We start from the raw sequence: 18,307 nt of genomic DNA on the forward strand, positions 1-18,307 counted from the left end.
CAACAACAAGCCTCTCATATTCCTCGAAGTAGCACTAACAACTCAGCCTCTCATCTTGCAAGAGGCACCCCCAGCATCCACCAAGTCATATCCTCAACACCGCACTCCCCAAGGGGCACGTCCAGTCCCAAACTCGGCAAATCCAAAAAGGTCAAATTCTGAACTTGTCATTCTCCCAGTAGGCCTCCCTGATATAGCCCCGCTAACTTTTCAAGGGGCACCCCTAGTTCAAAAACCAAATTTCCTAATGCCTCACCAACTGGCACATGCCCAGAGGATCCCTCCCACACATCAAGTCAAAGAAGAAAATCCCATTGTCAAATCTCACCAAGATTCGGTCACATTTTAAGAGAGATCATTAAGTCCATCACAAATAGTTCCAGCCATAATCTCTTAGCATCAAGAACCAATGATATACCTGGAAGGAAGAGCGATTCCCTCTTACAACCCGAAAGCAGTCCCATGGCATTACCCAGAATGTGCCAAAGTGGGTAACAACGGGAGATATTTCAGGAGAGAAAACCAAAATTCAAAAGAAACCCGAGGAACTTTGTCAGGAACCACCCATAAAACCGATGCTGCTTACGATATAGCAGCCCAACTCAAATCCATTCCCGCACAAATTTCCATCTGGGAACTCTTATGCACATCAAGGTCACATCGAGAAATCTTTGCGAAAACATTGAATGATGCACATATCTCCCTTGACGTACCTCCTGAAATGGTGGCAAGTGTGATCGGACAACTCCTCGCGCCGCGAGCCATCACTTTCTCTGATGAGGAGTTGCCACCCGAGGGTCGCAAACATGGACACTCATTAAACATAGTTGTCCGTCATAAGAATTTCAAGGTCCCACTCGTGCTCATTGATAATGGATTCAGCCTTAACGTTTACCCTTTAAGGACTGCCGAACAGTAAGGGATAGAACCATCTTCTTTCAGACCCAGTACCACAAGTGTTAGAGCCTTCAATAACTCTCGGAGATAGGTTGAGGCAGAAATCGACCTTGAATTGGAAATTGGACCAGACATGACCCTTGTCACGTTTCAGGTCATTAACATTCCTGCCACATTTAACCTTCTGTTGGGGCGGCCATGGCTCCATGCTGTTGGAGCCATCCCATCTACCCTCCATCAAAGGATTAAATTCCCTTCGGGAAATCGAATCATTTCAATATTGGCTGAGGCAGAAACCATCTGACCGGTGACGGTCAATATTCCAGAAACTGACATCCCAATGATTGACATTCAGCATGCAGAGGGTGACATATCGTATCACAGCTTTGAATTCAAAAATGTGAATACAATCGCCAATCCACGGCCTCTCGCTACCGAATATGTCATTCCCCTTACTGGGCGATTAATCCTGAATTACCGTACCGAGTTCCATGAAAAAGGTATGGTGGTAAAGCCAACACGTGCCAACGTGCAAAGACGGGGACTGGGATATCAACCGACATCAGAAGATCAAGATGAAAGACCTAAAAAGGGTCAACCATTTAGGTGCACACCCATCAAGTTCATTAAGGCTGGGACAATTTGTGAAGACACGATGATTTCTCTTGAGGATCACTTCCAGTAACTCAAACTCTTAGAACATTCCAACCAGGAGTCTGTCTAGCCACCTATAAGGTGGGATAGGATCCTCAGGGCATCAAAAGCACATCCGACGCCAGGGGCAGAACCCTCAGACCCACCACATGAGGCTAGGGGCATGGAAAAGGATCCGCCCATAGTGGACCCAGAACTAGGGGTGCCCCTTGTAAAGGATACAGGTAGGAACGGGGAAGCATCCATCCCCACTCGCAGTCAAGGGGACACATCCCCACCATCTGCTCAGCAACACAAGGGGCAGAAGTAGCCCATCCATTGGATTGATAAAGGGAAGTGACCTTCCCTTAATTGGACAGACATTAGGATCCCACCGCAAGGTGAATCCGAAGAGCCCGAAGAGTTCCAGCCTCTGAGCGAAGAGATCAAATCAGACTTTGATTCTAAGCTAGCCCAGCAGACATCATGGTCACCAAGACAGGTGACCCTCAGGAACAAACAGAGCAGAACAGCAAGATCGAAAGGGGGAAAGAACCAAGCTGGTCAACCATCCCCCTGATGATCGAATCAGCCGATAGGCCATCCATGGATGTCGGTCCAAAAACAAATGCCAATGTAAATAGTAGTTGGTACCCTGGACTAGGACAGGATCAATCATGGTTCGCAACACCATCTTGTTCGGGATCCCTTGGCAACACAAAAACATCACATATTTCAAAAAGCACAAAAAAATCAAATATTCCTCAAAATCACAAAACATCAAAAAATTTTCAAAATACACAAACAATAGAAAAATCGTCAAAAATCACCATGCCAAACATTTCACACATAGTGCTAGAGTTCAAGGTCGACTCGTATGATTTCGATCTGGAGTTAGACTTCGAACTCATGGGTTTGGAAGAAGCCATGGATGAGGAAAATGATGATACCGCTCTCAAATTCGAGGATTCTCTCAAAAAGTTTGAAACAAAGGCCAATGTTGTAGCAGACGATTTTGAAATTGTGAATTAGGGGTAGTGGAGCTCCCCAGAGAGGTGCATATCGGAAGATCACTCTCCCCAGAACACAAGCAGAGGATGATGGAGTTTCTGAAACCAAGGTTGTCCAACTTTGCTTTCTCTTATGAGGACATGCCAAGACTCGATGAGGACTTGGTGGTACACTATCTACCAACAAAGCCAGACATGAAGCCTGTCAAGCAAAAGCTGCGGAGAATGAAGCCAGAATGGGCCCTGAAGATCCGTGATAAAGTCATCAAGCAATACAACGCGGGATTCCTGGTAGTCTCCAACTACCCAGAATGGCTCGTAAACATCGTACCAGTTCCAAAGAAGGATGGGAAAGTCAGGATGTGCATCGATTTTAGGGACCTTAACAAAGCAAGTCCTAAAGATGATTTCCCTTTGCTCCACATTGACACACTGGTATATAATACTGCTAGACACAAAATCTTCAATCAAATCAAGATGGTCATTGGAGATCGAGAGAAGACTTCATTCATCACACCATGAGGAATTTTCTGCTATCGGGTTATGCCCTTCGGGCTAAAGAACGCAGGAGCTACATATCAGCGAGCCATGACTACCGTGTTCCACGACATGATAAACAAGGAAATGGAAGTCTACGTGGACGACATGATTATCAAGTCTCACACAATCGAAGGACACTTTGAGGACCTCAAGAGGCTCTTCAACAGGCTAGAAAAGTTCAGGCTCCGTCTCAATATGTAAAAATGTGTCTTCACTGCAACCGGAGGTAAGCTGTTAAGCTTCATTGTTAGTGAGGGTGGCATCCGAGTATATGAGACCAAGACTAGAGTGATCATCGAAATGCCACCACCCAAGACTGAAAAAGAAATTCGGGGCTTCCTCGGGCGAATCCAGTATATCAGCCGATTCATCGCACAGCTCACTCCAGTCTATGAGCCCATATTCAAGCTACTATAAAAGAACTCTCCAAAGGAATGGAATGACGATCGTCAAGTAGCCTTCGATAAGATCAAAAAGTACCTGCTAAATCCTCCAGTGCTCATACCACCTACTCCAAGTAGGCCATTACTACTATATATCTCCATCACAGCAGAAGCAATTGGATGCATCCTCAGCTAACACGATGACACAGGAAGAAAGGAGCAAGCGATCTATTATCTAAGCTAACAGTTCATAAGTTATGAAGCCAAGTACTCCAACTTAGAGAAAACGTGCCTCGCCCTGGTCTGGGCAACACAACGATTACAGCAGTATATGATCGCTCACCCAATCCTCCTGCTCGCTCACATGAACCCATTGAAATACTTGTTCGAAAAACCAGCACTAACAGGCAGGATCACAAAATGGCAACTACTACTTTCGGAGTTTGACATCACATATGTCACTCAGAAAGCAATCAAGGGACAAGCACTGGCCGACCACTTAACTACAAACTCTCTGCCTGACTACCAACCACTGAAGACCTTCCCTGACGAGGATATCCTCCTGATTGAGGAAGAAGAAGAAAGAAAGACAAGGGAGTGGATACTCTTCTTCGACGGAGCTAAAAATTCAAAAGGAAGTGGAGTAGGCGCCATACTCTACTCACCCAATGACGTTCCAATCCCCATATCTAGGCGATTAGCATTTTAATGCACCAACAACATAGCTGAATATGAAGCATGCATCGCCGGTCTAAGAGAAGCCATCATTCTCAACGTAAAGAAGTTACGAGTCTTCGGAGACTCACAACTCATCATCAATTAGATAAATGGTGATTGGAAGACCAAAGATGAAAAGCTGATCCCATATCATGTCTACCTGAAAAACTTAATGGAGGAATTCGATGAGATCACATTCTCACACATGCCCCGAGTCAAGAATCAATTTGCAGACGCTCTAGCTACCCTCGCCTCAATGTTGGAGATCCCAAAAGGAGTTGCGAAATGGGAACTCACCGTCGAACTCCAGGAGGAACCCACATTCTGCCTACAGATCGATGAAGCTGAACCTCCCTTAAATGATCAGCCATGGTACACAGACATCAAGGAATACCTCGAACACCAGAAGTACCCGAAAGGAGCAACACTGACCGATCGTCGCATTATACAACGGTTAGCAGCACAGTTCGTCATCACTGAGGGTATCCTTTACAAGCGATCCTTCAACCAAGTCCTTCTCCGTTGTGTGGATGAGACAGAAACGGCACAGATCATGTCAGAAATCCATGAAGGATTATGCAGCCCACACATGAATAGACATATGATGGCAAAGAAGATCCTACGACTCTACTACTATTGGCTTACAATGGAGACAGACTGCTATAAGCATGTCAGAAGATACTTCAAATGTCAGGAGCACGCGAACCAAATCCATGCGCCTACTTCCGAGCTCTACAACCTAACAGCACCATGGCCCTTCTCTGTATGGGGACTGGACATCATCGGCAAGATCAACCCCAAAGCTTCAAACGGGCATGAGTACATCCTAGTGGCAGTAGATTACTTCACCAAGCGGATAGAGGCGATATCATACACTACCATCGCTGCATCTCATGTAGTCAAATTTATGAAGAACCACATCATTAGCCACTATGGGGTCCCTCAGGCCATTATCACTGACAACGGAACTTCATTCGTCAATAAAAGGATGGGCGATTTCCTCGACAAGTTCAAGATTCAATGCCATCGGTCAAGTCCTTACCGTCCTCAAATGAACAGTGGGGTAGAAGCCGCAAACAAGACCATCATACGCATATTAGAGAAGATGGTGAAGACATATCGTGACTGGTCGGAGATGCTTCCTTACGCGCTCTGGGCCTATCGGACGTCTGTACGGTCTGCTATAGGCGCAACTCCATATGAGCTCACATATAGAATGGAAGCGGTACTGTCAGTCGAAATCAAAATCACATCACTTCGAGTATTGCTGGAAAGCGAAGTTAAGAAAGGCGAGTGGCAACAAGCAAGGTATGATCAACTGCACCTGGCAGACGAAAAGTGCATGCGGGCGCTAAGCCACTCCCAATGTTACCAAAGAAGGATCGCTCGGGCCTACAACAAGAGGGTCCGGAAGAGGAGCTTCAAAGTCGGCGATATGATCATGAAACGCATCCTACCACCGCATTTACCAGACTCCAGAGGAAAGTTCAAACCCTCGTGGGATGGGCCGCTGATCATTCGGGAAGTACTCCCGGGAGGTGCTCTTCGACTCACCAATCTAAGAGGAGAAGATCTTTCCGAGCCTATCAACGCTGATCATGTGAAAATCTATCACAGGTAACCATACCTGACCTTGTCAATGCTAATAATCGCAAAGTTGTGTCCATTACTTTCCCACCAAAAACAAAAAGGGTATCCGCCATCTCCCATCAGAAACACCCGTCACTCCCCTCACAAAAAAGAAAAAAAGAAGAGAAAACAAAAGGCACAAAAAAAGAGAGAAAGGAAAAAGAAAAAGAAAAAAAAGAAGAAAAAGACAGGAAATCTCCAAAAGAATGACCCAGAAAAAGAAGAAAACAAGTCCATCCCAAATCTCCAAACAATCCCACCAAAAGCAGCTTACGATTGTTCCCAAAAATAAGGACAGGAAGGGAACCAGTTGGCTGGCTATGAAGGAAATCTCTCCGTCTCTCCCAGCATTCCAAAAAAAAAAAGAGAGAAGAAAGCATGCCAAAGCAAAAGGGCAAGATGAAAACTCGAAAGGGCGCCTTGAGTAAAAAACAGCGGGTATGCAACGGACTTGGTGAAAACCTGAAAGGGCGCCAAGGGTAAAAATAGCACAGCTGCCAAGGGGCAGGCAAGATCAAAACTCCGGGACATAGTGAAAATCCAAAAGGACGCTATGGGAAAAAATGACAGGAAGAACCGGACGTAGTGAAAACCTGAAAGGGCGCTACGGGCAAAAATGGAAAGAAATAAAAATTAAAAAAATAATAAAAGTGCAAGTACAGAAAAAGTCGAGGCAGCAAGCACCGCGATGAGATACAAGGAAAGATCAACTTCGGATCAGTACTCTATCAAACTCTGCTCAAATCTAAGGGACACGATCCTAGACACCCTCTCAAGGAACCAAGACCCCAAGAACACAATCTAGACTACTGCACACAACGTAGGCTGAGCCTAGGAATCTGATCCCAATCACCCAAAAGGGAAAATTCGATCCAAACAAAACATTAGCTGATTTAGCACAAACAATTTTCTTCTATCTTTTTACAAGTACACTACTTTCGTTCCTTAACAGAAAATAAAAAAAATTTCCATACATACGGGATAAGCAGTTAATCAAAACCAGGGATCACAGGTGAGCTCCTATCTCTCATACATCGATAATCTCTGTCTAAGCCTCTCTATCTCCATGCGCAGGTAAAAGATCTCATCCCTATCCAGGCAATGTGCCGCGAGCATACCCTCATCATACCGTCGCCCCACTGCTAGTCGACAAGCCATATCCTCACATGTGTGACGAAGGAAAGCAATCTCAAAGATTAGATGACCATTTGTGGCAAGTAAGAAGGATGGATCAATGAAAGGCCGCTCCTCAAAGGCCTCGAACGAATCGACAACACATGAAGAGGATGAAGCAGTATCGCCCACCATATCCTGATCAGCAGCCTCATCCGCTAAATGCTAGCCTAGGACCTGACGATAAAGTGACTGCTCGGCCACCCATCGCTGATATGGCACTGTGGCCAAAGGAAGTGCCCAAGACTCGAGCCCCAGAATCGTAGCATCCAAAGATCCCTACCAGGAAATCCATACCCGCCTGTACAGAGCAGTCAAATCGGAAGGAAAAAAAGCATGTCCAAATCCAGAAAAGGTGAACTCCGGAATATTATGCCAAAAACCAAACTAACGAAGGAATTACCCGGGATGGTAGGAACAGTACCCCCGAAGACCTAGCAACAGAAAAGGAGTGCGAGTCGCACTACAAATCAACGGTGAGCAACAGAGCCATTGAGCCTCCCAGCTAATCTCCCACCCTCGTAACTGAGAAAGCATACGGCGATATAGCGACTCAGTGGCCTTAGCACCAAGGGGAAGGCCATCAAGCAACAAAGAAAGTACATCATCGCGACGGGAATCAGGTCATACAAGCGGAGGTGTCAAATAAAGATGCTCCCACAACCACACCTGGAAAATATAAGTCAAACTCAAGTTACAAACAGAAAACAAAGCAAGGGAAAGGATCAGAGAAAAGAGTACCTGAAGGAATGAACAGCAGCCCCAGAGGATATGAGTGTGTCCGAGCGAGCATTCAGTAAGCCCCAAAAAGAGCTCTACCGCACCACAGATATGATGCTCCTACGATACAGGTCACGGCGGAATACGTCCAACAAAATCGCCAATGATGACTGTCGCCAGCCTGAAAATAGTAACTCAACCAAGACACAGAATATCAATGCATTCAAGCACTAAAGCTAGTGATCTGATCCGGGACCTCCACGAGCGCTAGAACAGCGGTCATACAAAAGCTCCAATGAAAGCTCACCAGCTCGACCCTCTACGGTAGGAAGAGCAACAAGAAATCTAAACTAGGAGATCAGGTCGGTGGAAAGAACATGCTCGGACGAGGGAACATAAGGCTCTCAGGTGAGAGGAAGACCAAACAAGCGCGCAAACTCCAACGATGGGCCTAGCTCCAAATCATTAAAGAAAAACAGATTCAGAGATGGAACCCAATCATACAAAGTTGCGCTCAAAAGTCGCCAGTCTAGGCGAACTCGGTGAAAGTGGAGAACCTCCCGGAAGCCCAAGGAGCCCAGCTCAAAGATCTCGGACTCAGTCAAGCTCTTGATCTAGATATGCAACCGCTCAGAACAGATGTTGCGTGGCTGCAAACTACAAGTCTGAATAGGCACGCCCTCTATAATCTGGAACCCAGGATCCACAGGCAAATCATCGAAGATAGGCATCCCCTCATCCTGTAGGTCTATCTCATGATGGCGGAAGAAGCCGGACTCACCATCGCATCCCGTAGAGTGTCCCGAAAAGCCACAACAGGTGGACCCAAGCCGCCAACAACTGCCACATCAGGAGCAGTCTGAAATACAAACCCCCCAGGAGGCGCAACGCATAAAGCATCCCAGTAGCTGACTGGACTAGTACCCTGATCCCCGACAATAGTTGCCTGTCCCATCACTACCTCGAAGTCCACACCAAAAATTTGACCCAGGCCATCCGCAAAGAATCCATCAACTGTCATATCCAGACCGCTCGAACTGCTAAGATGGGACCCGCCCTCCATCTAGACCGGATCCATCTCATCCACACCATCCATTGCTGTCAACATATCATCCCCAACAGCCAAAGGGGGCCCACCAAAATCCGGACCATCCACCATCTCTCCCACACCATCTCCATCATCTAATGGCCCACCCATGCCAATCACATCCCATGACCCACCAAACATGAACCATCAAAATCATCAAGTCCACCCAACCCATCAAACCTATCAAAGCCATCTAAATCATTCAAACCCACCCCATGGCCACCATTAATGGAGGTAGGAGTAACGCCATAAATGGCATTAACCTCCTCCAAAGAGCCCATTACTCCTCCACCAACCTCCATCAATCCATCCATAAATGGATCCCTTCCATCATTTATGGACCCACCAACCTCTCCACCACTCATAAACCCATCAAACTCTTCATCATGGCTAGCCATAATAGCTCCAAAAAGGGGAAGAAACAAAAGAAGATGAAGACAAGGAAGAAAGAGACAAAAGAGAAAGGAACAAAAGGGACAATCGGATGGCTGGAGCAAATGGGAATAAGCAAAAAGGGGACAGATAGAATGTACAGAGAAGAAGAGGGCTTGCTGGAAGACAAGATGGACAGAGGCGGTTATCTAATTACCGCTAGCGGTGCTCAGAGTACCGTTGCAGGTACTGTCATCCGTGAATCACTGCAGCTCCTGACCGAACAGACAGAACAGGCAAAAGTCACCCGGGCCCACTTTCGGGTGAAATTCATTCAGGGCCCACTACGGAAGGCCATGACCAAGGAACATACACCCACGTGCTCAATCGAGATTGCAAAGATCAACAAACGACCCAAGAAGGCAACGTTAAAAACTGAAATTTCATATAAACATGGGGATTTCATAGCTAAGGATACATGATTACATGATACAATGAATGAACTAATTGCCATCAGGAAGATAGGTATTTGTATCCTTATGACGAAAATGGGGCCCCAAGATCCCTCCTCCAGCAAAACGTGCACCGCCACCAGGAGCATAGCCAGACTGCAAAATCGGACGAATGCCATACTACTCACACCAGGAACTATACTCTCTATCCGGGTCAACAAAGGCGCTAGCGTCAAAACCCTCCAAGGCAGCGATCAACTCCCGCTCAGGTACCGACCTCCAATCAGAAGGATCGGATGGTGGGCTAAGTGGCACCAAGGGACTGCCGGTCAACTGCCAAAAGAGCCTCTCCCCAAGGTACCATTTTGTCATGCGAGGGTCCTCAAGAATGAAACGCCGCCGCGAGGCCTGAAAGGCCTCCTGAGCTCCGAGAGTAAATGCCACATTCGATTAGAGATACGGCCTGGTATGAAACTGTAAAAAGGAGAAAAGTCAAGGACGAAAAGATAAGCAAAGGCAATGTATGGGCAACATAAGATAAGATAATTACTCACATCATCAGGGACGAGGGCATCGATGTTCGACCTCTAGACGAGATCATAAAATAGGCGCGTACGGCTGCGGTTATCCTTATACCACAGCATCATGCGAGGAAAGGGAGGCGAATGATCAATCAAGGTGGGCGCTAGATGGGAAAAATGATCGAAAAAGCAGACCTGCGCAAACCACGATCAGAAAGGGTGCACCAGGCCATCCCCAGAGAGAATAGTGCAAAAGGGACATCAAGAAAGTACCTCGATGACTGGATAAAAGCCAGTCAAGGATCGGCTGATACAGCGGCTGGCCTTGTCCAGCCCTTCGCACAAATGAGCCAGGAGGGCCGGATTCCAGTTGTACGGCGTGGGAAAGGTGATATCTGCCACGAGCGACAACAGATAGGAACGCATAAGCTCATTCCCGTGGCAGAAAATCATCGCTCCCATGGTGTACAAAATCAAGGCTCGAGCCTTCATCACAGCCGCGGCTTTGGTCTCAGGGATGCGTCTGGCAAAATTTAACGATAGCCAAAGTAGCTCGAATCGATGATCGAAAAAATCAATGGCATCTAGCATCATCCCCAACAATTCCATCTAGTCATCTTCGGAAGGTACTGGAAGATCATCCTCGAAAGGGACAGATCCCCCGTCATATCGGAGACCCAGCTGTATGTATATGTCATAAGAAGTGATGCCCCACTACCCAAAAGGCAACTAGAAGGTATGGGTCTCAGGGTGCCATCGTTCAGCCAAAGCAGATAAGAGAGACATGTTCGTCTTGCTCAGGCGAATCCGAAATAGGTGAGCAAAAGGAGTATGCTCCAGCACCTCGAAGAACAATGGCTGAGGATCACGGAACCAGTCGGGCTAATGCGTCCTGACCCCTCGTCCCCTCAAGATCGAAGGCGCACCACCCTCCCGGGCTATATCGGAAAGGTGTTGGCCCTCTCGCGGCACATAGCATGGATCAGTCGATTGGCGGGAAGGACCAGCCTCATTTCTACCACGACGTGGCATACTACACAAACAAGGTCCATAGGTAAGTATCCTTCTCACCATAAAAAGACAGGGGGCCCATTTTCCAAAAGCCCATAAGGCCCAGGCCCATTTCTAAGGCCCATTTTAAAAAGCCCATTCTAACTCCCAGGCCCATTTCCAAAAGGACCCATTCCAAGGCTCATTTTTCAAAAGCCCATGAGGCCCAGGCCCATTTCAAAGTCCATTTTCAAAGGCCCAGGCCCATTCCAAAAAGCCCATTCTGAGGCCCAAGCCCACTTTCAAAGGTCCATTCCAAAAGCCCATTTTCAAAGGCCCAAGCCCACTTTCAAAGGCCCACTTCCCAAAGTCCATTTTCAAAGGCCCAATTTCCAAGATCTATATCCAAGGCCCATTTTCAAAGACTATCATCCTCACCCATATGTCCATAACTCAAATCCATCTTCACATTCAAATAAATACATCTAGACACACCAAGATCATGATGTGGGGCCCACTTGAAAAATCTCATTCAGCCATCATCCACAAAAATGACCGATCATCAAAACCTACACCATCAAAACACTCAAGTAGACCCCGAATCACCCATCTGACGATCCAGATCATTCAAAAAAAAGCAACAAAAATAAATAAATAAATAGAATAAAAGATGGGGCTCCTTTCTTATCACACCCCACTCTAATAAAAGCAAAAAATAAATGATACAAAAAATAAATAAATAAATCCAACCAACTCATTGGTCTAAAAACAAAATCGTGCAAAATCCAACGGTTAAGATCGAGTCAAAACAGATCAACGGTCCTAATCATGACCCTCCCAAAAGTCCAAGAGAAGATCCAAGCCCATCAATAGCTCCTCCAAACAAAGAGAAATGGTGATCCAGTAAAATTCAGACAAAGCTCCTTAAATGGATGATCAGATCACCTAAAAATGAGAGAGGACAAGAGAAATACAAGCCAAAAATCAACAAAAAACTCCACCAAAGAGCTTCCAGGGACCACAATGGAGTCCCTGGACGTCCATGAGTCGGTTTCAAATAGAGGGAGAGGAGCCACCGTCTGGACCAGGCCACACGATGGACCAACGGGCAAACTGACGGACCGGCGGTAGACGGACTACCGCTGGCGGCAGTCCGACTGTCGCCGTCGACCGCCAGCAGCTTGGGACAGTGCGCTGTCCCCCATGGTGAGCTGCATGGACCAGTCCTTCCTTTGGACCGTTGGGTAAAAACCCAAGAAAAAAAAATTTAAAGATTAAAAATCACGTGATATTCTCTCCAAAATATTACGAGAAATTCAAAATCTCGCGATAAAGTGGGAATCTCAGGCATACACCACTCCAAAATTGCTGGAAAATAAAATTTAAAAATAATAATAATAATAATAATAATAATAACAAAAAAAAAGGGGGGGAAGATGACTCTTCCAAAGTACAAAACAAAGGGGTAATAACTATAAAAGGACAAAAAGAAGCAAAAATCTCCATTAGTTTATTAGTGGGGACCAACTGAATGTAATAAAAGCCGGACAATTATGATCATCCGAATCTTCCAAAAAAATAAAATAAAATAAAATAAAATAAAATATATATTCAAAAAAATCATTAGCCCCATTAATTAATGGAGACCATCTGACTTTGCTACAAATAAAAAACCGAACGACGACGCCCACCCGCGGGATCGAACGGATATTTTTCTAAAAATCCAAAAATATTTTCAAATAAAATCCCCAAGGAGTCTAGCTCTAAAGAGGATAATTTCCAAAAAGTTTTCGAAACCGCACGCGGCACACAGTACACTGAGGAATCTTCCATATTCTCCAGTTATGGTCAATGCAAATAGCTAAATAGGATTCGGTCTCCCCCAGTTTCCTCGGAGGATAAGCGAATTCGTACATGATACATGCACAATTGGCCCAATCTCTATATCTGGACAGTCGTATGAATGCTAGTAAAAGTAAGTGGATCCATCTCTGGAAAGAATAATCAAACTCAAAGTGACAACAATCCATTGTAACCAAAATATCAGAATAGGTAAACTGCATGGAAAAAGATTACCTGCACATACCTAGTTTGGAATGTTCATAAAATTTGATCGAGTCCAAGTCGGCATAGTGAGTTCCCCGTAAGGCCGCACCAACGCGCAGGGCAGCTAACCACTTTAACGATCAAATGGATCGAATACTCCTAGGGTGATTATGTAGCAAAGGAACGACAGACCTAACAGTATGGGAATCCTCATAAAGCCGCACCAACGTGCAGAGACCCTACTTTTCATACTTACCCTCCAATGCTATCAACAATCGAACGTGAAAAGGATATGATTGGTGACCCGTAAAGCCGCGACAAATGCGTAGGGGACAATCACAACAGTTTTCTCAGCCCTCGTGATATGTGCAAGTCACCTCCTTTCCAAACAGTCAACTGACAATGATACAATGGCAGGCAACAGATTCGAATTACTATCCTTTCTGACCAGAAGGGTGGGGTGTCCACTCGCTTTATCTTAGGAAGGGGCATCTGTAGACACCCCACCCGCTAATATCTTGAGAAGGTTAAAACAATCTAAGAACTATGATCATATCCTGAACCGAACCCTAATCCCAGCCTAAACCTAACCCTGACCCAAAAGTCTCAAACTTCCAGACCGAGACCCAAAACCATGATCCAAACCGTTCAACCCACATACAGCCCCCACCTATACCTTATACCCTGACTAAAACCCTTTACCTAAACCTAATCCCACCTATCTGAGCCGTAAAAAATCCAAAAGAAGACCATCGGACAAACCAACATGACGAATAAGGCCCACACGCTCGAACCCGGCCCGAACCCATCACCGGCGGTAGTCTGACTACCACCGGTGGTACTCAGTGTGTCGCCACATGCGGCCCGCGTGTGGACAACTGGGGACAGCTGTCCTAACGTCTGAAAGTCAAATCTCTTAGGAAATTACCCCCCGTACAAGCTTATTTACCATTTTACCAACCTCAATAGCCACTGAGAATGCGCCACGTGGCGACTCTCTCTCCTCAACCAATCACCACTTGCCACATCAGATTTTACCCCTCTCCAATCCAAAAAATATCATAGAACCATTAGAGAAGGCTATAAATAGCCCTCTCCACTTCACATTTCAAGCATCCACTTCTCATTTCAAAAGCTAAGTGAGAGAGAGAGGAAGAGAGGGAGGAAGGGAGTGAGAGTGAGGAGGAGTTCTGAAGTCTCCAAGTCCAGATTTTTCAGCTATCCCCTTGGCCTCATCCTGACATTCCTAACCCCACAAGTCTAGCCCGAATTGATCATGGTGCAGTCCATGTCTTAGCCCACTCAAGTTCAAGTCAAAGATCCGTTTACTTTATGCAAGCATTCATCATGACATCAATCTCCTTCTCAACCCCCCTGCTCCTCTAGATCTCGAGTGAACGTATGCTCTGTGACTTGTCGTACACCGGATCCTGTCACATCAGAAATTCCTAGTGATCTAATCCACTCTTCTTTACCTTTTTACATAAGCATCATCACATCCGCCTTCTAGACACGATTGTTTGACGTATGCTCTGTGGCTTGCCGAAATCTCGGATCTTGTCACATCAGAAATCCACTTGTGCCTAGTCCTATCTTGACCGCACCATTCATCCCTTGAGATTTCCACACCACACTAAGTAGAGACCGTACATTTGTACGAGCAGAGAGGGTGCCTAACACTTTCCCTCTTTGTAACCGAGGTCTCTTACTTGGAATCTCGGATCACAGACCAGGAGTCAATCTAAGGTAGGAGAATCTTCAGATCTCTCCAACCCTACGTATTTCACGGATTCTAGCAGACTATGGGATTCTGAGATTAATTGGCTAGTGGCGACTCTAACATTCATAAATCAGTCTAATCACCCCATCACCAATCAAAAAAACAACATATAAATCAGCGTGGGCACCGATTTCTAGTGTCTACAAGTACTTAACTAAATTCCGCCCTAATTATGACAGAATAAGGTCCTAGGGTAGTTCTTTATCCTTTTTTTGGCACTTTTAGTTAGTATATCATTTTAATTATTTTTTCAGTAGTTCATCATCAAGTATGATTTATCTCCCCCAAATTTCATTAAATTTTGTGTTCTAGAAAATTTCTAAAAATTCTAGAAGTAGCAGCTGTCCGAACTAATAATTTTTGGATAGTTGTCACATCAACCTAGATTTAACTATATTAAAATTTTTATCTTATTTTTTACTTAGTTTTATATGAAACTAGACTTATCAAGCTTCAATCTGACTTTTGAATCACCTAAATTGAAATTATATTGAGGGAGATATGACTTTTTGAAGTAGGCTGAAAAATGCAGAAAATTGCAACGAGGGTCCACCGAAATCTGGTGCACCGGCGGTGGGCCGCCGACCAGGTGGTGGCGCCGCGCCCCCCCCCCCCCCCCCCCCCCCCCCCCCTGTGGTGTCTAGTGGTGATTCTACCATGCGACTTCTGAAACGAGTGTATTTTACAAACCGGAATGAGTTATTCGATGTGCAATATATGATTTTGGGGTAGGAGAAGCTACTCTATCTAAATAACCTATTTATGTTATGAGATTCCATAAGGTTAATGGTAAAAAAAACCTATTTTATTTATATATTTACTATTTATAGTAAATTTTAGTTTAAGTATTGTTCTTCATCATTTAAACTTTAGGATTAGTGTCTTAGAAAATTTTTGAAGAATAAGGTGTGAAAGGTGAGATTTTGAAGGAAATGGGTTGAAAGGGGGATTTGGGACTTTGGGATTGAGTTTTGAGAAGTCGATAAGGTGTTATGATAGACCTATTGCCCAAGGACGTCTAACTCCAAGTTGGCAAAAATTCGGGACGTTACAGCCACCTAGGCCCAGCCTTGCTGGTAGGATCTGTGATGTCAAATTTGGTATATCCACAGTTGAGGACCGACCTTTATGTTATGATTCAGATCTGTTGTCCTTCTATGGACCCCGCCTTGTGTATAAGCCGATTATCGATGCCGACTATGAGTATGTGATAGCATAGCATCATGATACGTACTCATACGCATCATCTGCATGCTTGTTACAAGGAGTGACTGATCATAGCACTATGCCATTGGGCATGTTGTTTATGGGACTCCCTGATAGGCGGAGTTGTCCCACATAAGCGTACGGTGTGTGCAGGATTGATGCATGACTGGATTATGTGACTCATGCATCTTGCATTGTGTGATTATGATTACTATACACCCTAGCAACATCAAGGTTGTAGCCTCCGCAGGTATAGCGTGGATGGTAGGATTGGATACCGGAAATACTTGTTAAAGCACGGGGGTGTCATAGATTTCCCAGGGAGAAAGTTCCCAAACTCTTATGGTACCATGGAGGATTCTCCAATGTCTAGACCGAGTGGATGTATGAGCGCATGATGGCCGAATACCATGAGGTCGCTTATCCCACTGTGTCACAGTCGGTTGGAAGGGGTGTGACCTTACCCGCCCGGAGAGAAGGAGGTTATTGCTAGGTTGAGTATGACCAACTCGTAAATGGGTCCGCTATCGACGTGTCGAATAGATATTAGCAGACTATTGGTCGAGTGGATAGTAAAGTCTCTTCCGCTTGCATGGTTGTGCATCCAATGTGGGGTGGCAATCTGGTGTATAATGTACTAAACCCCGGTGATATTCCAGAGACGAACTATATTGATATGTAGATTCAGATGAGGATTTATATGCCTGAGTTGCATCTCGCATATGACATTGGTCATGTGGGCCCTTCATTACATAGCCTTAGTATGGCCAATAGCATTCATGTCTTGCATCGTATAGCCATGGTATGGCCGATAGCATTCATGCCTTATATTGCATAGCCTTGGTACGGCTAATGGTATTCATGGACTTGCCAGCATTTTCGCATTACTTTGATATTGCATACTTACATTTCTACCTTACGCACACATTTTCACCACCCTTTAAGCTTTCTATAAGCTTATGCACGATCGTTGCATGCAGGCGACGCTAGGACAGAGCTGAGTAGGAGCAGGAGCCTGCAGCCGAGCTTTTGGAGTTCTCATATTATTATTATATGTCCCTTATGCATTGTACCTTAAAGTTTTTTATCATAGTGAATTTTATGATGATGTTCTTGTTATTGTTCGTGAGTTATACTTATGGTTATGCTTATTATAGAATACATTTATGCTGAAAATCCTCCTTGTAGGATCCAAGGATCGAAATCTGGTATATGGTGCCAGGAGCCGAGAATGGGGTACTACGGAGGTTGTCAGTGCCGGATTCGGCAATCGGAAATTTTGTAAGCCCGGTTTTCGAGTTTGGGGCATGATACTTTAGTCGACAGCGGGAAAAACTAGCTACGACAACTGAAAGTGGTGGTATCGATGGCCAGTGAAAGCATTTATGCTTGTTGATTCTTCTTGAAACACACCATAGAGCATGTGATTATTCGAAAACTACCCTAAATGTCCCTTTCCTCCACTCTTCCTCATTTTTATTTTTTTATTTAGACCCATTGTCATGGTTGCTCCAGGTGTTGTTGCTACCCCGGCTCCTGTTGGTGGCAGTCAAATTTAAGGAAGAAGAAATTAAAAGAGTTGGAGATATTGTGAAGGAGAGATAGATAGAGAGGGTGTGGGTATACCAGCGACATAGCCTGTTATCGGTGCCGCTAAAATTGAAAGAGAGGGAGAGAGTGGGAGTGCGATGCTGCCGGCTGGATGAGTGGGCCTATAAGATTCGACGGTCTACACGATATTGAAACCTTCACAGAAGCCGAAGATGAATGGCGAAAGGTTAGAGGTCCGCCTAACCACTATAGAAGTAAAGAGGATCTGATCACTCTTCTGCTTTTGTGATTAAGATAACCCTTAGATTATGATCAATGAGTTAGATCGTTTATCAAGCAGACCAAATGGACAAAATATGAGTATATTATTTTCTCTATTTTTTCTTTAGAAACTTATGACTTTTAAATGAGATTAATGAGAGAATCATTTCCCTTTTCTTCTCTAAGGATGGATCGGAAAGTATGGATGAAGTAAGAGTTATCTTATTTCATCCGATCTCTCCTTTCAAATAAATTAAATTTTAACTTCAATATTTTGAAATTCAATTTCAAACTTCAAAGAGAAACTAGAAGGGGGGAATAGGATAGAAAAATGTATGG

The 18,307-nt window shown here is 45.0% G+C and overlaps 1 protein-coding gene across 1 annotated transcript; it reads left to right on the plus strand.

Annotated features, from left to right (window-relative positions):
• The first annotated feature begins 4,352 nt into the window (after positions 1-4,352).
• On the plus strand, positions 4,353-5,801 carry LOC131244184 (uncharacterized). The gene is made up of 2 exons (XM_058243830.1): positions 4,353-5,075; positions 5,190-5,801. Exons 1-2 carry the CDS (start codon positions 4,353-4,355, stop codon positions 5,799-5,801), a joined length of 1,335 nt encoding a protein of 444 aa, XP_058099813.1.
• The last annotated feature ends 12,506 nt before the right edge of the window (positions 5,802-18,307 follow it).

This window comes from Magnolia sinica, chromosome 4, assembly GCF_029962835.1.
Source record: "Magnolia sinica isolate HGM2019 chromosome 4, MsV1, whole genome shotgun sequence".
Taxonomy (NCBI): domain Eukaryota; kingdom Viridiplantae; phylum Streptophyta; class Magnoliopsida; order Magnoliales; family Magnoliaceae; genus Magnolia; species Magnolia sinica.

Bases quoted from the DNA above. Each gene is read 5' to 3' on its own strand.
- LOC131244184 (XM_058243830.1), top strand. From the start codon at position 4,353: ATGGAGGAATTCGATGAGATCACATTCTCACACATGCCCCGAGTCAAG. The intron at 5,076-5,189 runs GTAGTCAAATTT...TTCCTCGACAAG, and splicing joins CTACCATCGCTGCATCTCAT to TTCAAGATTCAATGCCATCG.